Source organism: Pieris napi, chromosome 21, assembly GCF_905475465.1.
Source record: "Pieris napi chromosome 21, ilPieNapi1.2, whole genome shotgun sequence".
Taxonomy (NCBI): Eukaryota; Metazoa; Arthropoda; class Insecta; order Lepidoptera; family Pieridae; genus Pieris; species Pieris napi.
The window spans coordinates 9,484,807-9,512,193 of record NC_062254.1 but is presented as its reverse complement, the minus strand read 5'-3'; the positions used below and the strand labels follow the sequence as shown (position 1 = coordinate 9,512,193).

The 27,387-nt window shown below is 33.3% G+C and overlaps 1 protein-coding gene across 1 annotated transcript; it reads right to left on the bottom strand.

The window, feature by feature from the left end:
• Positions 1-2,088: 2,088 nt before the first annotated feature.
• On the bottom strand, positions 2,089-16,838 carry LOC125060530 (odorant receptor 4-like). Its single transcript, XM_047665496.1, has 9 exons — positions 16,769-16,838; positions 11,505-11,657; positions 10,974-11,159; positions 9,732-9,909; positions 7,997-8,093; positions 4,994-5,098; positions 3,863-3,951; positions 2,565-2,635; positions 2,089-2,144 (listed from the first exon to the last, which is right to left on the bottom strand). Exons 1-9 carry the CDS (start codon positions 16,836-16,838, stop codon positions 2,089-2,091), a joined length of 1,005 nt encoding a protein of 334 aa, XP_047521452.1.
• Positions 16,839-27,387: the final 10,549 nt, after the last annotated feature.

The window sequence follows — 27,387 nt, the reverse complement described above, 5'->3', positions numbered from 1 at the left end:
CAAGGCATATTCCAATCACTTTGACATCAAACGTTTCGAAATAAAGTTATTGCAATAGATAACTGTAATCAAATTCAACAAGATCTCAATAGGCTAGAAATATATTACAAACAAAATAAACTTTCAATAAATATAAACAAATGGAATAAGATAACTTTTTCGCGTAAAAACAAAAAAATACAATACACTTACAAAATCGATAACACCCCAATAAAACAATTAAAATTAGTAAAAGACCTGGGAATATTATTAGATGAAAAAATAGGCCTATCAGAACATATCGATGACGTTTCAGGCAAAGCGTATAAGCAACTAGGATTTGTCAAGCGGTCATGCAAGACATTTAAACACATACATTGCATCAAAAGCCTATATTTTGCTTATGTTAGAAGCGTGCTAGAGTATGCGGGTGTTATCTGGTCTCCATATTATATATGAAATGCTTCTAACTTTACATTTAGTGCCAGTTCCCAAATAAAGGGCGAGATGTCTTTCATCACAAATACAACACAGGCTTAAATTTACTATTGACGCCATTTTACAGCTTCGTTACACGGAACTTAATACCCTTATGAAGCTGTTATAACCTGCGTATATAATACTCGCAGTTTACGAGGATAGTTTGATAGCCGTATATAATAATTTATAGGATAGAAATTTATTTAAATTATATTTTTAAAGCGTATTATTTTAGGCGAAATAGTTTCGTAATTAATATTACAGTTAGGTAGTTTTTTGAAAGGTTTGGGGGTAAAAACTGACATAGTGTCAACTTTGTGAGGAAGATGTTAAAAAAGGAAATCTTGTTCGGTCGTAAACTGTATTAATAGCGTAAAAACTAGAACATTTATAAGACAGTTCTATGTAGATAATGATCTCGAATGAATGAACTTATTAAATTAAATAAAAAGCATATTTATGGTATCGATATACTCTTATTATTTATCTATATGGTAATATTATAAACCCTACCAGCTGATCCGGCAAACGTCGTTTTGCCATGTCATTTATAATAAAAAATAGGGGTTGATCGTAGAGGGGTGAAAATTAGGGATTGTATGTATTTTTTAATGCGTATGTAATGCGTATGTATGCGTATGTATGTAATGTATCATAAAAAATCTTAAAATTAAAAAGAAATAATTTAGGGGTGGACTACTCTTAACATTTAGGGGGATGAAAAATAGATGTTGTCCGATTCTCAGACAAACCCAATATACACACAAAATTGATCATGAGAATCGGTCGAGCCGTTTCGGAGGAGTTTACCTACAAACACCGTGACACGAGAATTTTGTATATTAGATTGTTTGTTTGGATAAACCTCAGGAACTATGATTTATTAAGCAGGTTAGAATTGAAAATTTACGCTAATACAACAAATAAATACATAAATCGTGTCTTCGCTTTGTATCGGTGTCACGAAGAGCAATCAAATCCATGAATTATGTAAAGTATTTATTTTTTATTCGCGATTTTGTAATCACGATTACTGACTCTTATCCTGGCTGTGCACCAATTGACTTTCAGAGGCCAAAGGAAAACATCGTTAAAACCGGCACGCCTTAGATCCAAGAAGCGACGGCGTGTGTCAGAATGCTGATCACCTACTAGTTAAAAAAAAACAAATGATCATGAAATAGATCCAAAAACTGAGTCCCAGATATAAAAGGTTGTAGCGCCACTGGTTGTTGTATCTGTTAAAGAAGTCAGTAATTTATGTTATAAATTTTGTATCAAGTATTAATTTAGTATTAACATGATGTTATCTGAGGGAAAAATGGACAGAGAAAGTAACAGAGTGGTATCCTAGGGATCGAAATAGAAGCAAGGAAGAAAGGTGAGGTGTTGAGAAGACGACGTAAGGAGCATAGCCGGGGTAGAATGTTATAGAATTGCGAGGAACAGATCTATATTTGTAGGAGGCCTATTTTTAAAGATAAGCTGAAGAATTGTTATAGTGTTAAAATTACTGTAAGTGATTTTCCATTTATTTTATTTATGTTTTGATATTGTCAGAAAGGTTTATACAATTGGCATAACAAATATATTCACTACGTTTTATTTAAATACAATTATTTTATTAAATCAATCTTCACTGAAAACGGTTCTTATCAAAGAAAAATAAGACCACGTTGTACTCACTACCTGAAAATACAAGAAAAATTAAATATTGCTTTGAGCTATGCAAAAGCTATGTAAGTGCGTGCTCCTGTTTCACCATGCCTCCTGCTGATAGAGGACAAATCGTTATTTTTAATTTATTTTATTATTATTTATTACTTAAGATGACATGTGGAACATGGTGAAATGGTTGCAGCTCCTTACATACGTTATGTAAAACAAAAAACTTGGCGATTAAAAAGAGTGGCGGAGAGTTTATTACCAGTTCTTCTCTTCGGGTCTCCAGTTCTCTACGCCCTTGATTTGGGCACTGGCAGTAAATGTAAAATTAGAAGCATTTAATGTATATTTCTTTTTTGACGTTCACAATTGTACATTGTGTTACCTATATGAATAAATGATTTTCGACTTGACTTGAAAAAACTAAAGAATCCAATGACTTACCCGCGAGAACGTGTTTAGTGTTATCGGAGCATATCCCATCGATGTTAAACAACAAGGTTTTTGAGCCCTGTAAAATATTAAAAATCACTTTCATTTGCCACACACATTCTTTCTTTATCTTACTGTGGAAAAGTCTGCTTCTCAGCATAATGCATAAGGCCAATTACAACCACAGCACACACGTATTACACACTTGAAACGAACCGAAAGGGAAAAGGGATTTTTTTTATATCTCTCATTATATTTTTTTTTACACGCTTTATATTAGCTTCACCTGTATGTATGTATGTATGTAACCGACTCCTTCGGACTCGATTTTGACCCACTTTTAACGGACAGATTTAATTCAAACTTTGCGCACCTGTCAAAGATCAATGACAATGCAATAATCCGAAAAAAATTAACTAAAAAATAAATAATAGTTTAAAAAACTAAAAAACACGCTTTTAAAGCAGATCAAACTAAAAAGTGAAAAATAATTCCTAATTTAGGCTGAAAATGGTAATGAACAAAAAATACTGGTATTATTGTGAAAAAGCGTGGGGCGCTCTGTGCCATATTTTTCGTCTATCGAGCAACTAATTAGGCAACAAATTAGGAATTATTTTTCACTTTTTAGTTTGATGTGCTTTAAAAGCGTGTTTTTTAGTTTTTTTTAACTATTATTTATTTTTTCCTCGTTGATTATTGTTATTATGTGTGTTGATGTGTGTGTGTTTTTGTTAGTAATAATACGTCTATGTCTATAACATCTCTTTTCGAGCATCATAGCCTTTCATTTGGATCTTTGCTGTTTTCCATTGCCAAAGAATCTTTAACTAAGACGTGGGTATGTGGTCTCTTTCTAGCTGCCACTTTGACTTTGAATAAGCTGAAGGAGCAATCACACACATTACTGTGTTTCAATTTTCATTCGACAGCGCCTCCAAAAAACGGAAAATCTTACGGTAAAAACGTATGCAGTAGGGTATCAAAACTATATGTGAAAAACACAAATGAAATGCCATGTATTTCCTTCTTTCGTCGTGGAAATTGTTAAAATAAGCTGGGGTGTGTACAATGTACATTCCATTATGATTTCTCATTATAGATTCGTGTAAAGTACAGGTTTGTTTGGCTCGTTGTAGCAGCATTTGGAGCTTTATAATACATACAATAAAGCAAATATCGTAAAGTGTTGATAGTTGATTGAATTGTGATATATTTATTAAATATGATTATAGACTCGGCCACTTACTACTACTCAAGCGTTACATAAACGGTTCCACACAAAGCAAACACTACTTATAAGTACCTTGTAATGACGAAACGAATAATCCTTTTATAGCTTTCGCTGCCTTGGTACCATTTGTTATCATATGCCGCTTCGGCAATACCAACGCACTGTAATAACAATTTTAGGACACAAACTATTATTGGTAGAAAAATATTCCCTGCGCAGGTTTCCTACTCGTTTAGTTATATTATTAAACTACGACATCAAAAGAGAGGTGTTGTTAGTTTGACGTGTCTGTCTGAGCCATTGCAGCTAATACAAAATACAAACAATGCGTTTTTTGTTAATCTAGATCAGTGTGTTCCAACCTTCTTTGTGCCCCCTTATGGGGTATGGACCCCACCTTAGCCTTTCTAAAATTCTTATGGCCCTCTATATTATATATTATATATGTATATAATTTTTTATATGTATAAAAAAAATGTTCTCATAAGTAACTTAAATGATAGGTTTTAGGAATAAATCAAGTAAATATTCAAAACATATAATTAAATTCAAATCCAAATAATTTTAATAAATTCCCGAATAGGCCCTTAAAAATCAAATTGCCCCCCTGTGGGGAGTAGGTAGGTTTGAAATCACTGATCTAGATGGTTATTTGTTACAATTAATGAAGAGTAAAACGTTTGCGCAGCTGTTTTTGTTAGCTGTGGCAGAACAGTTGGGGCTTATTTATTTATTAGATGATATTAATGTAAAGAATAATGCAAACATAAACGATTGTAGTTCTAATTGTAGTAAAATCTATGACTTATAAACATGGTTGGAAAATGTTTACTCGGCCTAGTTACTTGTTCTGTTCTTCAGCACGCAACCGAGTGCTTAAATATGATTGGGGAATCGCAATGTCAAGGCCATCATGTCAACTCGCATTGAAGATTCTGATATCAAATAAAACGCGTTGTTTCAACTTTCACCTCACATCTAACCAGAGGGAATTATCGTTGATGTTCACTTAAAAAATCGTTTGTGAACACAAAAACTATAAAAATAAATTAGATTTTTTGATCGAACCATTTCGTGCGATGAAAGTGCCCAATGTATTTTTCTCTCGTGATATATTTCTAATGAAAATCATAAACATCATAATCAATGAAACGGGCGCATCTCCCCCATGCCCCCGTAATAAGTATTGTGTTTCATTATTACCTCTTCTTTCACTTGTTCACTGTAATAGCAAAAGATGAATACGGGGAGTAATAAGGCAATGACGGAGAAGAAATCGTTTACAAGCTCCACAACACCCCCTGCCACCTGCAAAGCATTTATAAAGTTTTAGGTTCAAAGATACTTTATTTCTCAAAGAATTAGATTCACTTAGCGAGAAAATTTAAAGTAAGTTAGTTTTTTTTTTCACACCAATGCAATTGACCTAGTCTCATGCTAAGCTGGTGAAGCTTGTGTTACGGGTACTAGGCAACGGACATACATACATATTATAGATAGATAGACATATAAATACATTTTTAAACACCCAAGACCTAAACACAACACCAAATGCTCATCACATCGATGTTCGTCTCAGTCGGGGATCGAACCCGGGACCCATGGATTCGCAGTCAGGGGTACTAACCACTAGACCAATGAGTCATCGTTATGTACCTACATCGTGTTATGAAATTATTTGAAAATACACTATAAAAAATAAAAATATTAGTTTCTTACAATATGTGCCATATTTGTTACAAAAGTGCAGGTAGGTCGCATCGATGTTACAACAGGCATTATGTGACAATGAATAGTAATAATTTCGAAGACGCTCGTTCGCAGACATAAGTAAATGCTAGAATAGCCTTTTTGATGTTTTGTAAATACATTAAATATTCCATTAATTCATATTTAACTTTTACGAAGTATTTTTTTGCTTAAACAAATAACTTTTTCAGGATTAACTAATCCGGGATCTAAATTTGTGGTATGTTATTTATTAATGTTTACCACATCATACATAGTACTTACGGTATATGTTACAAACTCTTTTATCTAAAATGTTGTTTTGTTTGTCTATGTCTAAAATAAGACAATTTAGGTAAACATATTACTTACAATTTAGATAAAAATAAAAATAACAGAAGTTTTTGTTACGCAGAAAAAAAATTACCAGCAAAACAGGATTAGGTTCGAGATAGGCACTTAACAATGCCTTCTTTAAAACCGATCAACCCACTACCAAATATCCAGCTCCAGATAAGTATAGTTTAATCAATTACAATCGCGAAGAATTCGAATGAGAGGTGCCTGAGATGATCTTGGTGTATAGGTAAGATTCAAAGAATAAACTTATAGTCCATTGAAAAGTTACATTTGGGGTTGCGTTTTTTAGAGGACGCAATTTTATTTATGGAACATGTAGGGGGGGTCAATACAAGCTTAACTCCAAGTTTGTGGGGTTGGCGTGCTTGTCCCCCGGCCGCCATCTTGGATAAAGGGGTCCAAAAACCATGTTTTTGGCTATATCTCCTGAACTATCCATCGTACATAAAACTTGCAAAGACACATTTTGTAGCAAATCGCTGTGTCTACGATTATGTCCATATAACTTTTTATCATAAATCCAAAATTCAAAAAGTTATAAATAAAAAAGTGATAGCTAGCTACCATTCTAATAACTGATTGATAATATAATTATGTCGAAGATTACCATATCAGCAAGTTGTCTGTGGAATAGGCCTACTAGGAATACCAATAAGTAAAATTGTAGGAATAAAAAAAAAATAAAAAAAAATATATTTGGAAAATTTGTTTAAAATAAACGAGAGATCTTAAAAGTAAGGTAAAACTGCTGTTTTGATCAGCTTGTCATGAGCATTGACGCACCTAGTCAACTTTAGAAATAGAGAATATTTTCACTTTTTTTACTTATAACTTTTTAAATTTTGGATTTATGATAAAAAGTTACATAAACATAATTGTAGGCACAGCGATTTGCTACAAAATGTGTCTTTACAAGTTAAATGTAGGATGGATAGTTTAGGAGATATAGCCAAAAACGTGGTTTTTGGACCCCTTTTTCCAAGATGGCGGCCGTGGGACAAGGGTGGCGACCCCACAAACTTGGTTTTAGCTTTACACTGACCCCCCATACACATCAAAAAAATAAAATTGCGTCCTCTAAAAAACGCAAGGTTAGGCCTAAAAAATGTAACATTTCAATGGACTATTAAACAAGTATTAAATATGACTTCTATATGTCATTCGTAATAGATTAGACATTTGGGAAGTAAACTATGTGCTTGATTTTCAAATTATATTAGCGGATCCGACAGATGTGCAAAAAAAACTAATAATTTAAATCATTCTCGACTTCATTTGAACACACAAAATTTTATATCAAGACTAGCTAGTCTCAGGTCAGCTGACCTGGCAAACGTCGTTTTTCCATGTATATCATTTATAATAAATAATAGGGGTTGATCCTAGAGGGGTGAAAATTAGGGGTTGTATGTATTTGTTAATTCTGTATCATAAAAAATAAAAATAAAATAATTTATCTAAAATTTAAAAAAAAAATAATAATTTAGGGGTGGACTTAACATTTAGGGGGATGAAAAATAGATGTTGTCCGATTCTCAGACATACCCAATATGCACACAAAATTTCATGAGAATAGGTCAAGCCGTTTCGGAGGAGTTTAACTACAAACACCGAGACACGAGAATTTTATATATTAGATTTGTCTAGCCGTTTAGGAGTTTAATGACGAACACAGACACAGAAGATTAATATATATACTAGGTGTTTATTTGCTGTATAGATAAATAACTCTTATTACTTTACTTAACATACTCGTAAATAAAAGAAAAATATTGTTCTGATGAAACGTCTAATATTTGAAGATATTTCTTTGTTCTGGGAATACAACCTTGACTAAACCATTTAATAGAATCAACAGTCTTAATATATAACATAGTATGTTTATCACGATTTCTTTTATGTATATTTTTAGCGTCAGATATGAGTCTCAAGAATATTAAGGTAAAATTCAGATTTAAGACTTAGTACTATTTATAACTCCTATATCTAGTGAATAGAAATTGAGTTCTGGTAACACACACAATAGTTATATAGATCCTTATAAGTTTAAGAAAGAGACAATAACATTTGAGATTAGAAAATGTATTTTTTTTTAATCTGATGAAACGGTTTACTTACGGTAGCACCAAATCCGAAGAGACACATAATACCAGTTACAAATAGTAAATCGAAAAATAAAATTTTATTGAAAATTTCATCGAGCAATTGCGTGTACCTGTAAATAATAATATCTCATAAACCGCTTACCTATAAACCGTGTCTAACTTCAAATTATTGTTTTAATTGCAACAGATTATATGCAACAGATTCTTACAGTTAAAAAATTAAAATAAAAACTTTAGAGGTGTCAAGGGACACCCGGATGGAACGAAATTCCTTTCGATTAATTTATATGTTAATTAGTATCATAACAGTGTGATAGATTTTCTCAACACCAATCTTACGACGAAAAAAAAAGCCAACATCACGAGGTGTTCCCAGGCGGTCACCCATCCAAGTACTGACCTCGCCCGACGTTGCTTAACTTCGGTGATCGGACGAGAACCAGTGTATTACAATAGCAAATAGCAAAAAAGTGTCGTGTCAACTTTTCGTAAGAATTTTTTCCGTCTAGCCCCCTTTCACAACGCGCGATAAGGAACTTCGTTCCAAAAACTAAATAATTTAATATGTGCAATATTTTTTAAAGATAAGACTTGTATTTTACTTGATTTCTTCTTATGACAGTTGAAATACAAATTTTCATTGGATTGATTTATTAATTGTTTACCTTATTGTTATAAGACCCTTAGATCTCTTATTGATCAAGTATTTAAATGTTATGTTAAAATAAAATCAATCAGTGGCGCTACAACCTCTTTAGGTCTTGGCCTAAGATTTCTGAATCTGTTTCATGATCATTTATAAATCTAATAGGCAAGTAGGTGATCGGCTTCTAGTGCCTGACACGCGCCGTCGACTTTTTGGGTCTAAGACATGTCGGTTTCCTCACGATGTTTTCCTTCACCGCTCGAGCAAAAGTTAAATGCACACATAGAAAGAAATTCCATTGGTGCACAGCCAGGGATCGAACCTACGACCTCAGGTATGAGAGTCACTAGCTCTTGTATTTTATAGGATATTATAAAACAGTATTGGCCTAGTGGCTTAGACTTGCTACCATAATCTTTTAGGTCATGTGTTCGATTCACGACTGTGAACCAATGGAGTTTTCTGTCTGTGACCTTACACTTGCAGTTACGGCAAACATCGTGAGGAAACCGGCAGGTCTTAAACTCGATGAAAAGCATCCAAAAGCTGCACAGAACGCTGATCACCTGCTTGTCTATGGAGTCAAAATGGTGGTAGAATCGGATACATACTAAGCCCAAAACCCTTAAAAGAATTTTAAGGCCACTGGATTATTATTATTAATAATTTATTATTATTATTAATTTTGAATTTTAAACAAATTTCTTAGAAGACTCTTTATCCCGCTATACTCGAATAAGAAGTATCATCACTAACTTTAGCAGTAAAATCTTTTACAAGTAACATACTTCAAACACGATCCAAATTCTTAATTTTCGCTCTCTTTGGTGATTTGAAAAAAATATTCATAGAAACTATCAATCTTATTGCACCCTTTTAAAGTACTCTTTTGTGTCAGTTTGGGCAGGAGGCTCAACTGACGTTAAGTGATAAGTGCCCATGGTCACGTACTGCCAGAAAGCTTTTGTTGCCGACCTATTAATAATTGTTACGCTTTTGAAGGACCCTTAGTCGGAAATACTTCAGGAGGCAGCTAGTTTCACAAAGTGATGCCGTTTTCACCAAAGTACTCAACTGTCAGCTTTGGAGTATAAATACTTACATCAAGAGCTGTTGATGTTTCCGAACAAGATTTTTTAGTGCAGTATTATCTGTTTCTTCAGATTCGGGTTCAATGTGTCTAAAATCATCTCTGAGTATTGAAAATTCAGCACTAAGGAGTGCACATAGAGTGACCATCAGAATTTCAATCCCAATATAGACATATGTAAAGCGAAAAGCTAAAAAAAATAAAAATCATACACATCTTAAAATTATGTAAAAAGTTTTTATAAGATTACCAGTGTCGGATTTACCAGCAGGCTGAGGATTTTTTTTTTGCTACCTCATAGAAATATTTTTTATTTCTGCAGGACAGTTTTCTGACGTTTTACAGATAGAAGTCTGCAACAAATTACTACTTCCCTCTTCCACCTATCAACCCATACATATCATTTCTACTACTGGTTGGAGACTGCGAACCAGTAGTAGAAATATGTATGGGTGAATTATATACGGGTGTGTTCTGTGCTCAAAAATCAGATCCAAAATTATTTTTCTTGCAATAGCAAGAACAGTTTCGTTGAAATATCAACGCAACTTTTCGATTGAAAAATAATCAAGGACTTGACAATTGTAGAGGCAAAGGCTGAAAAAACTTCACAGCCTATACCTTGAAAATATGTTAATTCGCCAATACACATGACTCATCCACGCAGGTACTCTGCAAGACCTAATACAGATACCGGTAAACATCTTGAACAAATGTCCTTGCATGCGCAGAAGCGTAGGTAGGTATCACTTTGGGATGCGCGGCGGCTGGAGAGTGACGTGTCGATCGCGTGATTGGTAAATCAGTTGACGTTTGTGTCCCGCGTTTGTGTACGATGCGCCAACTTTCCCCCACTCCCTTGTTTAATGCTCAAGAAGTTTGCCGGTATCTGTAGTGATAATAATTTCGAACCCTTTAACGTTTAGTTTTTAGACTACACGATACCATCATCGTTACTATATTGAGATAACCACGTTGAAATTGCATACAAAACTTCGGGATCGCTGTTGCTGTTGAAAGTTGTATTAAGAATTCGTTTGACTCTATATATGATAACTTCTAAAGGGGATAGTGAGCGAAAATTGCTAAGGTGGTAAAACAAAAGACGATAGCGCATTTCATTTGATTATAATTGTAGAGACACGCAACAAGATTAATTGACAATTGATCCCAAACAAACGAAGCGCACCATCGCCTATTAAATTATTTCCCCTTCAGTCGTTGTATAATTGTATTAAGAGGTTGTATAATTACCTGAGTACATCTCATAAACATAAACCAAAATATACGTGATCCAATTTTTTCGTGGATCGAAAGGAAAAGCCACTCCAAAAGGCAATAGCAGGATTGTATCTTGCCCCATAGCAAGTTTGACTATTGTCACCAGGCCTGGCGCAAGCTCGATATTCCAGCACGCCAGCATACTACCCCAATAATATACTGCAAAGACAAATTTGATATTGATTTAATAAATGAATAAAAATATAGTCAAACAACAGCGCCCTTGCCCTTCAAATCGATCTGGCTGTTTTTGTATGCAATTTCCTTGGAGTTTTAAAAGGACGGCAACGCACGCGCGAGCCTTCTGGCAATGTGAGTGTCCATGGGCGGTATCACTTAACATCAGATGCCTGCTCGAAAAAATTCGTAAAAATATCTAATAAGTATCGCTATATGACAAAGTAAGGCCACGACATACGAAATAATAGATAATAATGTAAGAAAGCGACTTATCATAGCGATCGAGGTTGTTAGCGCTAAAATAGGATTAAAATTGCTACCCACTTTTAAGACAAACATCCATTCGTTTGAATATAAATTTCTTACTGCGGATTTGTCGTTCGTTTAAATTGCCTTTAGTCCAAGTTGCGCCCAGTTTCTCAATAAGTTCAGCGATATTCTTTTTTTTCGGTATGAGTAGTATTCCTTTGATAGTAGCTACAACATTATTAGTTTGTAAGGCTTTATGCTTATTGTAATTGTAATGTAAAGTATAGCTGTTATATTTTGTAGGATTTTAGTTAAAAAAACCCCAGTGGTGCAACAACTTTTTTAGGTCTGGGTCTAAGATTTCTGTTATCTGTTTTATAATAATAATAATAATAATTTATTGCAAGAATATGGTACAAAAATGTGTCAGGTGGTACAATCATAAGTACGCATATTCTGCGACACACAATGGCGCGCAAATTTGTATTTAAAGAAATTTTACATTTTACCTTATTAGTCATATGAATTGGTCAGTTTTTATATTATTTGTATCATTATATTATTGTACATATCAATATCATACGTTATTAAATTTATGTTCTAAACTTATGTTCTAAATATTCGGTCACGCTATAGAAGCACCTTGACTTCAAAAACCTAATCACCTTCCCCTTGAAAACATTACATGGCAGCGATCTATAATTTTTAGGAAGGTGATTAAATATTCTCACAGCCATGGCGTAACAATTTTTCGAGTATAGCGCGGTGCAACATGCAGGCACCCGCAGCCGTGTTGGATCCTTCGGTATATACAAGCAAGTTTCTTTGTAAGTTTTAAATAATTGTGGATGCTTCTTGACAGTCATAACTGCTTCATAGATATATATGCTTCATATGATCATATGTCAATCTAATAGGCAAATATTTGATCAGCCTCCTGTGCCTGACACACGTCGACTTTTGGGACTGAGGCAAGTCGGTTTAATCACGATGTTTTCCTTCACCGTTTGAGCGAATGTTAAATGCGCACAAAGACAGAAAGTCTATCGGTGTATATCCGGGGATCGAACCTACGACCTCAAGGATGAGAGTCGCACGCTAAAGACACTAGGTAAACAATGCGCCATTTTAGTATATGGATGTAAAAGCCCAAACGACGTTGAAATTCCGGTCGTCACATAATCGTTAACAAAGATATAGATGAAATGGACTGAGTAAAAAGTTTGGCTTCGTGCCTAAAGGGCCTCGCTGAAAAAGTTTTCCAAACATATCTTACCAACTCATGTTCCTTTTTCAAATAACTTCATACACCAAGGTATATTAAGTATTCTTATTATCGGTTTTATATACTTTGAAAAGTCCAATTAAGAGCTATTAAAACAGACTTCAAATACCTAGAGGCCACTGTTTACATAGTGCTCAAGCCAATGTGCGACTCCCATTCCTGTGGTTGCTGGTTCGAATCCCGGCTGTGCACCAATGGACTTTCTATAGGTGAATATAACACTCGATCGTATGGTGAATAATCGTGAGAAAAACGTAATTTCTAAGATCCAAAAAGTCGACGGCTTGTATCAGGCACAGAAGAATGACCGACTGACCTACTAGTCTATTAGAAACAAGAAATTATGAAGAAACAGAGAAAGCCAAGTTATTTTTTTTCAAACACCGGAACAATTTATAAAAATGAATTTAATTGTCATTAAAATATTAAAAGTGTCGAAAATAAAAACACATGGCAATTTAATTCGTCATGTGAAATTTCAATAAATTATTTTGCATAAAATATAAAATACTAATATTTCATAAATTCTTTTTACGAAATTTTAATTTTAAAAATAGAATTTCTATAAGGTAACTCGCCCTTCTCAATCTCTCTCAATCGGTCTCAATCGCTCTCTCCCTTTTCTTGGACAAAAACGTTGCACATCTTCGTGACGTTTCATACGTATTTCACTTCAAAATATTCTAATATATTTATAGTAGTACGGGAGGTAGCAACGTTTTCGAGAAAGAATTTCAGGTCAGCTGATTTTGTGATATGTCTTCCTTCTTGCACTTCCGGTTAGAGTCTGGGCAATCTGGCTGGCGGTAGCGGTTGCGTTCATTAGTGCGCATCCTATCTGTCCAGGTAAGAATCCTGGATTTTAAAAGCATTTTAAGAAGCGTAATTTTTAATTTTTCGTTTTTAAATACGTCTACCTGACATACTTTTTTTATTGCCAGACATTTTTCACGTTGCTAACTATGTGCCAGACGCGATTTTAAGTTTTATTTTTATGAAAATTTCAAAGCATTTTAGAATGTCTGTAATTTTAATATTATGTTATTTAAATATAAGGAAAACTGAAAATGAATTTGCCAGACATTAATTCGGTTGTTAAGTCTTGAATTAAAATGATAAAGTTTTGCAGTATGATGAAGCATTGCATTTTAAGAAGCGTAATTTTTGATTTTTCCTTTTTAAATACGTCTACCTGACATACTTTTTTTATTGCCAGACATTTTTCACGTTGCTAACTATGTGCCAGACGCGATTTTAAGTTTTATTTTTATGAAAATTTCAAAGCATTTTAGAATGTCTGTAATTTTAATATTATGTTATTTAAATATAAGGAAAACTGAAAATGAATTTGCCAGACATTTTTCACGTTGCTAACTATGTGCCAGACGCGATTTTAAGTTTTATTTTTAAGAAAATTTCAAAGCATTTTAGAATGTCTGTAATTTTAATATTATGTTATTTAAATATAAGGAAAACTGAAAATGAATTTGCCAGACATTAATTCGGTTGTTAAGTCTTGAATTAAAATGATAAAGTTTTGCAGTATGATGAAGCATTGCATTTTAAGAAGCGTAATTTTTGATTTTTCTTTTTTAAATACGTCTACCTGACATACTTTTTTTATTGCCAGACATTTTTCACGTTGCTAATGCAATTTTAAATTCATTTTCAGTTTTCCTTATATTTAAATAACATAATATTAAAATTACAGACATTCTAAAATGCTTTGAAATTGTCATAAAAATAAAACTTAAAATCGCGTCTGGCACATAGTTAGCAACGTGAAAAATGTCTGGCAATAAAAAAAGTATGTCAGGTAGACGTATTTAAAAAGGAAAAATCAAAAATTACGCTTCTTAAAATGCAATGCTTCATCATACTGCAATACTTTATCATTTTAATTCAATACTTAACAATCGAATTAATGTCTGGCAAATTCATTTTCAGTTTTCCTTATATTTAAATAACATAATATTAAAATTACAGACATTCTAAAATGCTTTGAAATTTTCATAAAAATAAAACTTAAAATCGCGTCTGGCACATAGTTAGCAACGTGAAAAATGTCTGGCAATAAAAAAAGTATGTCAGGTAGACGTATTTAAAAAGGAAAAATCAAAAATTACGCTTCTTAAAATGCAATGCTTCATCATACTGCAATACTTTATCATTTTAATTCAAGACTTAACAACCGAATTAATGTCTGGCAAATTCATTTTCAGTTTTCCTTATATTTAAATAACATAATATTAAAATTACAGACATTCTAAAATGCTTTGAAATTGTCATAAAAATAAAACTTAAAATCGCGTCTGGCACATAGTTAGCAACGTGAAAAATGTCTGGCAATAAAAAAAGTATGTCAGGTAGACGTATTTAAAAAGGAAAAATCAAAAATTACGCTTCTTAAAATGCAATGCTTCATCATACTGCAATACTTTATCATTTTAATTCAATACTTAACAATCGAATTAATGTCTGGCAAATTCATTTTCAGTTTTTATTATATTTAAATAACATAATATTAAAATTACAGACATTCTAAAATGCTTTGAAATTTTTATTAAAAAAAAACTTAAAATCGCGTCTGGCACATAGTTAACAATGGGAAAAATGTCTGGCAATAAAAAAAGTATGTCAGGTAGACGTATTTAAAAAGGAAAAATCAAAAATTACGCTTCTTAAAATGCAATGCTTCATCATACTGCAAAACTTTATCATTTTAATTCAAGACTTAACAACCGAATTAATGTCTGGCAAATTCATTTTCAGTTTTCCTTATATTTAAATAACATAATATTAAAATTACAGACATTCTAAAATGCTTTGAAATTTTCATAAAAATAAAACTTAAAATCGCGTCTGGCACATAGTTAGCAACGTGAAAAATGTCTGGCAATAAAAAAAGTATGTCAGGTAGACGTATTTAAAAAGGAAATATCAAAAATTACGCTTCTTAAAATGCAATGCTTCATCATACTGCAAAACTTTATCATTTTAATTCAAGACTTAACAACCGAATTAATGTCTGGCAAATTCATTTTCAGTTTTCCTTATATTTAAATAACATAATATTAAAATTACAGACATTCTAAAATGCTTTGAAATTTTCATAAAAATAAAACTTAAAATCGCGTCTGGCACATAGTTAGCAACGTGAAAAATGTCTGGCAATAAAAAAAGTATGTCAGGTAGACGTATTTAAAAAGGAAATATCAAAAATTACGCTTCTTAAAATGCAATGCTTCATCATACTGCAAAACTTTATCATTTTAATTCAAGACTTAACAACCGAATTAATGTCTGGCAAATTCATTTTCAGTTTTCCTTATATTTAAATAACATAATATTAAAATTACAGACATTCTAAAATGCTTTGAAATTTTCATAAAAATAAAACTTAAAATCGCGTCTGGCACATAGTTAGCAACGTGAAAAATGTCTGGCAATAAAAAAAGTATGTCAGGTAGACGTATTTAAAAACGAAAAATTAAAAATTACGCTTCTTAAAATGCTTTTAAAATCCAGGATTTTTACCTGGACAGATAGGATGCGCACTAATGAACGCAACCACTATCGCCAGCCAGATTGCCCAGACTCTAACCGGAAGTGCAAGAAGGAAGACATATCACAAAATCAGCTGACCTAAAATTCTTTTTTTTCAAACGTTGCTACCTCCCGTACTATAGGTATACTGGATTTAAAAAGGAAAACCAATAATATGCTTTTGATTTAGTGGATGTTTTAGTAGGCTACATTAAAAATAATACAATATGGCTGAAGAGTCTGTTTTTGTTTGAACGTGCTAATCACAAGAAGTACTGGGTTGAATTTAAAACAATATGTGTTTTATAGTTCATATCGAGGAGGGCTAAATTTATGGGTTATTCACGGGTGAAAATTAAAAGCGTAGGTGTATGGAAACGGCGGGGCAACATTATATAATTTTTTTTTATTATTTATTCAATGATTTTCCGTTATAAAACTTTGTTTTACAATAAAAACCATATTCTTTAATAGGACTAATTTATTCCATATTGTATTTCATACTTACCTTGCATCATAATCAAGAAAATCGAAATCTGGTACGCAACTTCCGATAGGGAAACTTCCCTCGAAAACATGTTGATTGTATACAGAGCGTTGCCTACAAAGAAAACTATAATACATGGTATCATGTACAGAATATGTATTTTTTTCCAAATGGAATAATCATTCCATATTTGAAAATTAGACCGGCTTAAGACATCAATACTCAGAAAAAGTGGTTTTGACACTTCCTCCGGAAGTCGTTCCATAGTGGTGGAATAAGCTACAAATTATCAATGTTTGCTTTTATATTAAAGAGTATGAATTTTTAATTTTGTTGGGGCATATGATATAATAACAATTCATTTGGAATTCCGTAATACAGGACAGGATAGAGAATAAATTTAGTTTTTCACTGATATTGTCTGTCTTTGGTTAATAAATAATGGCGTGTTTATTTTTACACGCTTTATATTAGCTTCACCTGTATGTATGTATGTATGTATGTAACCGACTCCTTCGGACTCGATTTTGACCCACTTTAAACGGACAGATTTAATTCAAACTTTGTACACTTACCTATAAAGAATCAGCGACAATATAATAATTTCATAGGTTTATCTCGAAAAGTCCACAAAGCAATACTATTAAATTGAGACAACACGTATTGCTGTTAGGACTAAAAAGTGGAAAATAAATATAGTTTAAAAAAACTATAAAACACGCTTTTAAAGCACATCAACCTAAAAAGTGAAAAATAATTATGTGCCATATTTTTCGTCTATCGAGCAACCCACGCTTTTTCACAATAAAACCAGTATTTTTTGTTCATTACCATTTTCAGCCTAAATTAGGAATTATTTTTCACTTTTTAGATTGATGTGCTTTAAAAGCGTGTTTTATAGTTTGTTTAAACTATATTTATTATTTATTTATTACAGAAATACATTATCCTTACAGACTATGCAATTACGATACTGTCGAGAAAAATTAAAGTTGGCGCCTAATAGATAGTACCGGTGACCCCAGAGCCAGTGCTTTCCTCTCTCAACAAATAAGTACCGCAATAGAGCGAGCGAACAAAAATTTTTAAATTTTCAATATATCAACCTTTAATTATTATTTTTACTATGTAGATAGACACGTAACATTTTAAAGTGTAATATACGGAACTATTTCATGCAAATTACCGAGCGAAATCACACCTGTGTGGTTTAAAATTTTATACGCGTTAGATTTTGTTGCATTTTGTTCCGCGTTAAATTACAAGCCGATAACAATTTTCAGATTACAGAGCTAGACCAATTTATATGCAAACGTTACTGTATATTTTATACAACGTGTTATTACTAAGGCAGTTTATACATTGTAAACAGTGTTACAATAAGAATGATGCGGTCGATCCCTGCCCTGCGATTCTGTAACTCACTTTTCGAACTCACACAGCGGTTTTCGCATCGGCGGTCGCTATCAAATCAGTCGTGAAGCAGTCATTTTATGATTTGGCATTCTGATAAACAATAAACTACAAGCTCTACCTTTTCAGAATTCCAAATCATAAAATGACTGCTGCACGACTGATTTGAGAGCGACCGCCGATGCGAAAACCGCTGAGTGAGTTCGAAAAGTGAGTTACAGAATCGCGGGGCTGGTTGTAAACCAATGAATTATTCTTTCTACGTGCGCAAATTAGACCAATTAGGGGAGTTTCTTTCAATATTATTCTTTAAAGAAAAGCAGGTTTTGTGTGGCCCTTTGACATACTCTGCCAATTTTTGTATCGCATTCCTTTTACAAGGTATAGATAGGGAAATGGGATACGGACGGCTTGGTTGAAAATCGCACGCAGACCAGGAAAGTAAATATTAAGAAAAGTCAAAGTCAAAAATCATTTATTCATATATGTTACACAGTGTACACTTATGGACGTCAAAAAAGAAATATACATTAAATGCTTCTAATTTAATATTTACTGCCAGTTCTCAAATCAAGGGCGTAGAAAGGAAAAGAAGAACTGGCAATAAACTCTCTACCACTTTTTTTAATCGCCAAGTTTTTTGTTTTACACAAAGTTTGTAAGTAGCTGCAACCATTACACCATGCTCCTCATGGCATCTTAAGTAATGAATAATAATAATATAAATGAAAAACAAAGATTTGTCCTCTATCAGCAGGAGGCATGGTTAAACAGGAGCACCGACTTCCATTCTCGTGGGAACAGACGCAAATACATAGTCGAAATAACTAACATCACCGCATACACGAATTCAAGTACGACTTGTCACCACAAGTAGCACCCGTTCACTAGTATGTCGCATGGCCAGCCATTGGCCCCCTCGCCATATTTTACGGAGACAACCCGACGCATGAAAGCTTGGTCACAACCAGGTGATCAGTCTTTTGTGCCTGACACGCCGTTTTGGGTCTAAGGTATGCTGGTTTCTCCACGATGTTTTTCCTGCACAGAGCTACAGAAGTCCATTCTTGCAGTACTTCGAACGTAAGACCCCATGTGTTGACTACGCTTAGACAAAACACTAAATTTAATTAAGTCTTAGTATCGATTATCTCTCAGATGATGTACTGTGTACTCCAAGAACTGGGTTTCTTAGTACCTATGGGATATGTGCGACGGCGAAGGCCTAGGTTATTTGCGATACCAAGGGCAAGAACCAGTCTGTTGCACAGATCCCCGTTATCAAAGACGTTGCGCCTACTGAATGCTGTCTCCGACACTAGCGACATATTTATATGTTCGCAGAGTGAATTCACAGTAGCGATATTGTGTATATTATGTATTTAATATTATATATGTACCTACTTTATTATATATTTTTTAATGTTGTATTGTCTTTGATTAACATAACCCTTATTACACATTTAAAGAAAAACGCTTTTTACCGGATTAAAGTTATGTATTATTATAAATTTACAACTATTTGACATAATTTTAAATTTATCCGACGTTTCGCGTGCTTTACAGCGTGCGTGGTCACGGTGACTGAAGACAAAAGATGTTGAATGTCACAGCTGCAGAGAAAGTTGCATTATCTGTATTTATTTCCCCGGAGTTGGTATCGACTAAAAGATGGAGGGTTTTGGCAAAAATGGCTCACGGTGTCCTCTATTTTCGCAGATTGTTTTTCTTTTTGAGATTTTAATTTGGATATTATTGGATTATTGGATTTTTTAATGTTTCTCGACATTATCGTATTGGCATAGTCTGTAAGGATAATGTATAAATAAATAAACATTGCTGAAGTAAGATCCCACGTTCAATAAATCTCCATCATAAATAATCATTGGGATCAGACAAGAAACTGATTTGCACAAATTGACAGATCTATCAGGTGTATGTCCGAAGCAGGTAGGCCTGAGAAATGCCAGCACCTTGACATGGGTCTATCGGGTATCCCGACTATTGCATCCCATTAATACATTCCAATATCGTGCCGGAATCTTTCCTGACCAAATTGACCTTTTGTACTCATCGCGGCTCAGTTTGTTATAACTTCTTCAACATTTAATCGATAAAAATCTGTACTTAGTTATGCTAGTGTATTGATTCAATAGAGCGCATGATAATGAGGATACCGTACAAGTTCTGACACATGTCAAATAAACAGTAGGTACAGTTATGAATGTTCATATACATATAATGATTAATTATTGGATAGATACTGTCATGGATAATTAAGGTCCGAGATAGTTACAACCTGAAATCTTTTTAAACCCGCCTTGCGATTCTGTAACTCACTTTTCGGACTCACACAGCGGCGGTCGCGCTCAAATCAGTCGTAAAGCAGTCATTTTATGATTTGGCATTCTGATAAGGAGGGAGCTTGTAGTTTATTGATGTAGTTTATATGAAAACCGCTGTGTGAGTTCGAAAAGTGAGTTACAGAATAGCAAGGCTGCAAAGAAAAATATTCAGTTTAACACTGACATCGTAAGAATTGCAATGTCCATTATTTGTTATGAAAAATATTACCATTAAGTTAATTTATGCTACTGTATTTTCTATAGAATTAGAATTAAGTTTCTGTAATTATAGCGAATAAGATAATATAATTATATTATAATGTTCGCCCTAGGGAATCCGATACCCCAGACATAACGTTATTTAATTCGTAATCGTACAGCTAACATACATTGTATACCACAAAAAATAATTACACCGCCGATGGAATACATAATATTTACATTTTCAAAAAACATTCACGAAAAACTCAATAAAAATTATACTTACCTAATTCCGCTGTGCTAAGTGATGGAGTTAAAGTGAGGGTGTGTATGTGTGCTCATGATGCAGGGGATTTAGCGCTTAAGATATTTTTAATACTCCTTTTAAGCATATTATGCGATTAAACAAGTGAAGGCTTAAAATATAGTCGTTGTATGTCCGGGCTGCGCGATTCAAAATTGAGGTTTTTTCATAGTTTGTGAGAAACGTGAAACAAAGCATAATTACGAGTCTGGTAGGCAGGAAAATTGAAGAGTATGACAATTATACAAAACCACTAAGACACAAAGCAGTTGGCAGTACAAATACATATTATTTAATAATACAGGAAAACCGGTGACTATATCGATAGGTACAAAGGTAGATGACAATCTGAAGCATGAGCATTATGGCTGATATCCCGTTCTTGCCAACGACTTCCCTTATCTGCGATAGGCTTTCTCACAGTAAAGGAAAAATGGCAGCGTTCCAAATATTATTGGGACGCCGATAAATGTGAATTGGTACTTTCATTTTTCTCTTGGAATAACGGATTTTATTTCTACAAATTGATTATACAACTGCACGTTCCTACTTTTCTGAATGTTTGTTGAGTTTTACAGTTATTAAAATGGGCTAAGTAGAAATTTATTACGTCTAAGAAAAGACTGCTTTGCAATTAGTCGGAAGTGAACGACATTTAATTTTACAGTTTACAAATATAACCTAATAACGTAGATGAGTACGAGAAATTGATAGTACAGATACCGGCAAATATCTTGAACAAATTTTCGTCATGATCGAAGAACAATTTCGGATTTGAAAAAAAACCATAATCCACTTTTTATCATATTTGGATATATACATTGACTAAATATTACGGCTACGTTGAAACATCTATCTATCTGTGTTTAAAATTTCAAAGTAATCCGTCGGTAAAGTGACGGATTTGATAGAAACATGTGATTTTTCTAGAAAACTGTGTAATTTTATGTTATTTTTTTTATTTTTTTCGAAACAAACCCTTTTGTTTGCTTATATGCCAATGTTCATAATAACAGAATATAAATTAAAATAGTTATGACAAAACTAACATGATTATATTATTTTGAAATGGCTGCCCTGTAAAGTTTACTATTTGTCAGATCTGTCACTATTCTGACAAATGTCCTTGACTGCGCAGAATTGATTTAAAAAAAAATCTGGACATATATTGGTCTAAATGAAACTAATTAAGATTATATACTACATATACACATTTACGTATTTGTTTAGTACATTAGACTAAGTCAGATATTGCATTGTTAACAAAAATATCGAGTTAATTTTGACTATAATATTGACTAAGAATCCTACAAGAAAAGAACGCACCACTTCTTAAAATGCCGGCAACACACTTGCCTTTCGTCTCCTATATAAAAAAAAATTCTAAGTTAAAGAAAAGCAAGATTAGTTCATCAAATAAACATTGTTGGTATTTATTCGATTTTTACTAGTAATTTAAACACTTACCTACCTCTTAATACACATTAAGCGACATTATTTATATCTGAATATAACAAATATATCACATATATACGATATACTAGAACTTATATTATGCAAAAGTGATTTAAACACACTATTGAATTAGTCAATTTCTAAACAAAGTTTACAACAAACCTCTCACGAGGCTCAAATAGACTATTTGAACACATTTCCACATTCATTTCAATATAATTAAAGTTAGTTCAATTAAATAAATCATACAAATTACAAACGCAATCAATACAATACAGCAGCACAATTAGTCTTTCAATTTTAAACAAGGGTACGAGGTTGTTTCAATTTTGACATTCGCTTAAAGCCCTTTCAAGGCTGGATTCGGTTTATGAGTGAAATCCCACTGATATTTTTTTTTTATAAAATAGGGGACAAACGAGCTTGCGGCACAACCAAAAAGGGCAGTCTGCGCAACCCATAGACACCCATTTTTAGTGGGTGCGTTGCCGGCCTTTGAGGGAGGAGTAGACTCGCTATTTGATATTATAAACGCCAGAGATTGTATGGGTGGATGGATGTTTGTTACTCTTTCACGCGAAAACGAATTTTAATATAACAATAATATATCTCATAAATATGAACACAAGCTATATTCTTATCCTATATAGTTATAATAAAAAACGTGTAGCACTGGGACCGCCGCGGTAAAGCTATTGAATAGCATTTTTTATCAAGTTATGCTACGTCACCGATCACGCCAGACCGATGTGAGACGCAGTATGCGTTCTGTCCCACTCTAACGCGTATTGGCCGCACCTATATACGTCACTGTGTGTTATGTTTATTTTCGTTACGGAATTTCTTGATTCCGATTAAAACCGAATAATGACTTGTTCATGGATTATTTCTGTATATGAATAAGCAAATCGTATTATCTTTGCAAGAAGCAACCTCTTATTGCAATGCTTAGTACTTATTGCAATGTTAATACAACTGTTAAGACTAACTTAACATGGCTCGTATGAGATGGCTAAACACATTTAGCACGCTGTGTTGAACTGATCATAGAGTAATATTCAACAGAGCTGCTCTTATTTCATAGAATCAAAAGATCTTCTTAGTAATTGCTTACAAATTCTTAAAAGTCTCTCAAAAAGGTATTCTTAAATTTAAATTCTACAATAGCCAAGTTTTAATTAATCTGGATCGTAGGTGATTCTGTATTTATAAGTTTAAGCCACAATCTCCAATATTATATTCTTACTAACGAATCTGTACGTTTTTTACGTAAATATTTTGTCTTTGAATGGGATCTCGCTGTTGGCCTTAAGGGCCTTTACAGCTTAGCTCGGGCCGTTTTGGCGAGTGTAGCACGGCCGGAATGGCCGCGACTAGCGCATGGGCGAGACTTGGACCTTTGCTTGGGCCGTCGCGGGGTGGTCGATCGCATGAAGTAATGTAGCGACACCTATATTCTACGGTTATAATCACATCACGTCAAACGCGCAAACGAAGTTATTCCGACCGCTAAACACCTTCTCGACTGTAAGACACTGGGGCTTTCAGTGGTCAGGTGTAGGTTGGAGAAAGCGCACAACTTCCTTTAATAATTTTACGAAGTATATTATATATAGAATAATTTTATAAAGTAATTATTTTATTCTATGAAATCATTTTAAGCTTGAAGCGATAAAATCGAATCAACATTCATATCTATATCAAATTACTTTACTTTTTCAGTTTTCAAAGCTTTCCCAATTGTGCAATTTAACAAGCATTGTTGGTTCGATAGAATTTTCCAATTGTTCACATTTTTAACCCAAATCGATTGTACTAGTATCTATAAAAATTATTCAGAATATGAAAGCAATACTTCATGATTCATTCATAATATTGCAAATAATGGGCGCATTTTTAATTAGATCAAACATTTTTAATGAACGGAAAACTTTTCAAGCTTCAATTACATTTGTAGTTCAGAAATAAAATAGTTTTGAATAAAATCTAGGACATTTATAACATTATTTACTTGCTTCAATTGAAATATTTTCCATTTAAATTAAAATAAAATAGGAATATTACTTATGTACCTACTATTTAATATTTAACAGCGATGCTCGAGAGCGAGTTTAATTACGTGAAAATTACTATCAACAAAGAAAAGAAAAACAGATTTAAAGAAAAGAAAATTAATTATTTTGGTACTCTGATAAAATGACTAAAAAGAAATTGTTATGGGAGACTAATCTGATTGATCAGTACTTCTTTCTAAACTTTGATTATTGTAATATTTTCATAAACAATGTTTTTTCTATTATAAAGGGTCCAATATTCATTTAAAACAACATTGCATTATAAACTTATGAAAATGAATACAATTAAATAATTAGGAGTTCAACTGGCTGTCTTGGTACTTAAGCAATATCTACCAAGCAACTACTATAATAAAAATAAAATAAGGTAAGCGAAAAGCTACAACTAACATTAAATAATATACACAAAACAGAGAAATCAAATGAAAGAAATGGCAGTTATGTGCTATGCTTAATGTCTGTTTTAAAAAGGCCTCTTCTGTGACACACCTACTCTATACACCTCAAGCTATACAAGATTGATTTGTAAAGCGTGTGCAAACCAGTCAGGTGGAATTCAAAATCATATTGTGACGTGTCTCTTATTTGATTGTATGAAGCAATTCAAGTCTGAGACAAATATTAAGCAAAGAAAAGAGCGTACCAATTCTTGAAAGGCCGGCAACGCACTCGCGAGCCTTCTGGCATTGAGAGTGTCCGTGGACGGCGGTATCACTTTACATCAGGTGAGCCTCCTGCCCGTTTGCCCCCTGTTCTAATAAAAAAAGATTAAAAAGCAGTAGCTGAACACGGCGTCTATTTTATTGTTCTAAGATATTTTGATCAAAATGCTGCAATATTGAAACTTCTAGGAACTCAGAATTACCTTTTAAGTGTCAGATTTACTGGCTTTTAACTGTGTAGTAAAAGTAAAAACGTGAACTTAATAGGGTGACTATTTAGTTTATGTTTTGTAACTTTAAAATTACGAAAAAACTAACTCTTATTTCTATTCATTAATGTTGTTACCAAAAGTTAATTTATTAAACCATTATTAGTTACAAATATCGTATTAGGAGATTTTTAGAACTAAATAGTAATAAAAGTAGTAGCCTAAAGGGTATCCCGAATCTATTTTACTTCGATTTAAATAAACCATCAAAATATAAGTATCAAATCACGACGAGGCGACGGGAGTTTAAAATTATTCATGAGTCATTTCAGAAAACTATAAATCTGATTACAAAACTTTTATGCCTTTTATACAAATTCGATTAATTTGACACAATCATCCAGGAAAAATATAACCTATCAATCCTACAATTTTAACCAATGTAAAACTTTAATTTCTACTTTATTATAATTAACACAGAAATATACAGTATATACAATACCTTACCTTGGTCCGTGGGGTCCTAGCGCTTTAAGGCTTTTTAAAGACATATCAAAAAGGTTAGTCGACATCACAGGAGACCGAAGATCTGGCAGCTACCGGACAAAAAATTAGTCTAGCGATTCAAAGGGGGAACGCTGCCAGTATCTTCGGAACCTTGCCTAAAGGGACTCCTTTTAATAATATATTTTAGTTTATGTTAAGGTTAGTTACTTTTTTTCAATGTATATTATTTTAGTTATTATATTTTAAGGTTAGTTATTGTTATTTACAGTTAAAATATATTTGATATAATAGTGTATTTACAATTATTAACCTACATAGTAATAATAATAATCAAAACAGGATAAATATCAAACTAATACTAATTAAAAAAGTTAATGTTTGCAGCATTTCCTCTGTACTTGATACTAAAAATTTTACCATGGACAGTGTTCAGAGGGGTTGTTCGGATTAATACCTGCAGCTGATTTTCATCATCGGACGTCGACAGAATATGAAATTCCACCCGTATCACCTCGGAATCCGTCGTTCTACAACTGAGCGTTTTTTAATCCATTTTTTGCCACGCACCCCCATCATGTGGAATCAACTGCCCACTGTAGCATTTCCAAACCAATTCGACTTAAAGTCATTCAAGAAAACCGCCTACCAATTCTTAAAGGGGCGTATGCACATGAATCTTCCTGCATTGTGAGCGTCAAGTTTGCCTACTGCCCATGTGCTCCCAACAATACGTCTTTCAACAGTCTTGAATCACACGCATGTTAAGGCCGATTTACATTATCTTAGTGTTTAGGAGAGTGCTTTAGGATAGTACTTTAGTTGAAACATATAAACGCTACTTGCTTTAGTAAACGCTACTTGCTTTAGTACGGTTCTACTTGACTTTCAAGTTGAATCCAAATAGAATCGCTTTTTATTTTTGTTCCAAGTGATACCCCTCCCGCGCCCGCGCACCCCCGAGATCTTCCCTCGTTGTGTGTAAACACGTAATTTAGTCAAATCTTTAGGAGAGTGCATAAGTGCCGTGAAACGCGTGCGTGTTTTTTGATTTTTAAAGATGGCTAAATGGTCGGAAGATACAACTATCAAATTTGTGTCTGAATATGTTGTTCACGAATGTTTGTGGAACGTTAAAAACAATTTATACAAAAACAAACCGGCTAGGCATTCGGCATACACTGCCTTAAAAGAAGCTATTTTGTTTATTATTTATATTTAGTTTATTTATTTCGAATAAAATCTCGTCTTCTATTTGTTCCATAACTACAGTTAGTATTTTGCGTAGAATAGAGCGTATTTGCCGACGTCGTTGCGCGTTCATTGTGGCGCTGTAATGATACTCTACTGGAAGAAATGTAAACGTTCACTCGCAACGCACTAAAGCACTAAAGAACTTGCCTTTCAAGTTGTACTAAAGCACTCTCCTAAACACTAAGATAATATAAACCGGCCTTTATAGTGAGTGATAA

Excerpts from the sequence above, each read along its gene's own strand:
- LOC125060530 (XM_047665496.1), bottom strand. The coding sequence starts at position 16,838 with ATGTTTTCGAGGGAAGTTTCCCTATCGGAAGTTGCGTACCAGATTTCG. Across the intron at positions 2,636-3,862 it reads ATTCGTTTCGTCATTACAAG|GGCTCAAAAACCTTGTTGTT; the intron begins GTACTTATAAGT and ends AATATTTTACAG. Across the intron at positions 2,145-2,564 it reads AAACACGTTCTCGCGGGTAA|TGAGTACAACGTGGTCTTAT; the intron begins GTCATTGGATTC and ends ATTTTCAGGTAG.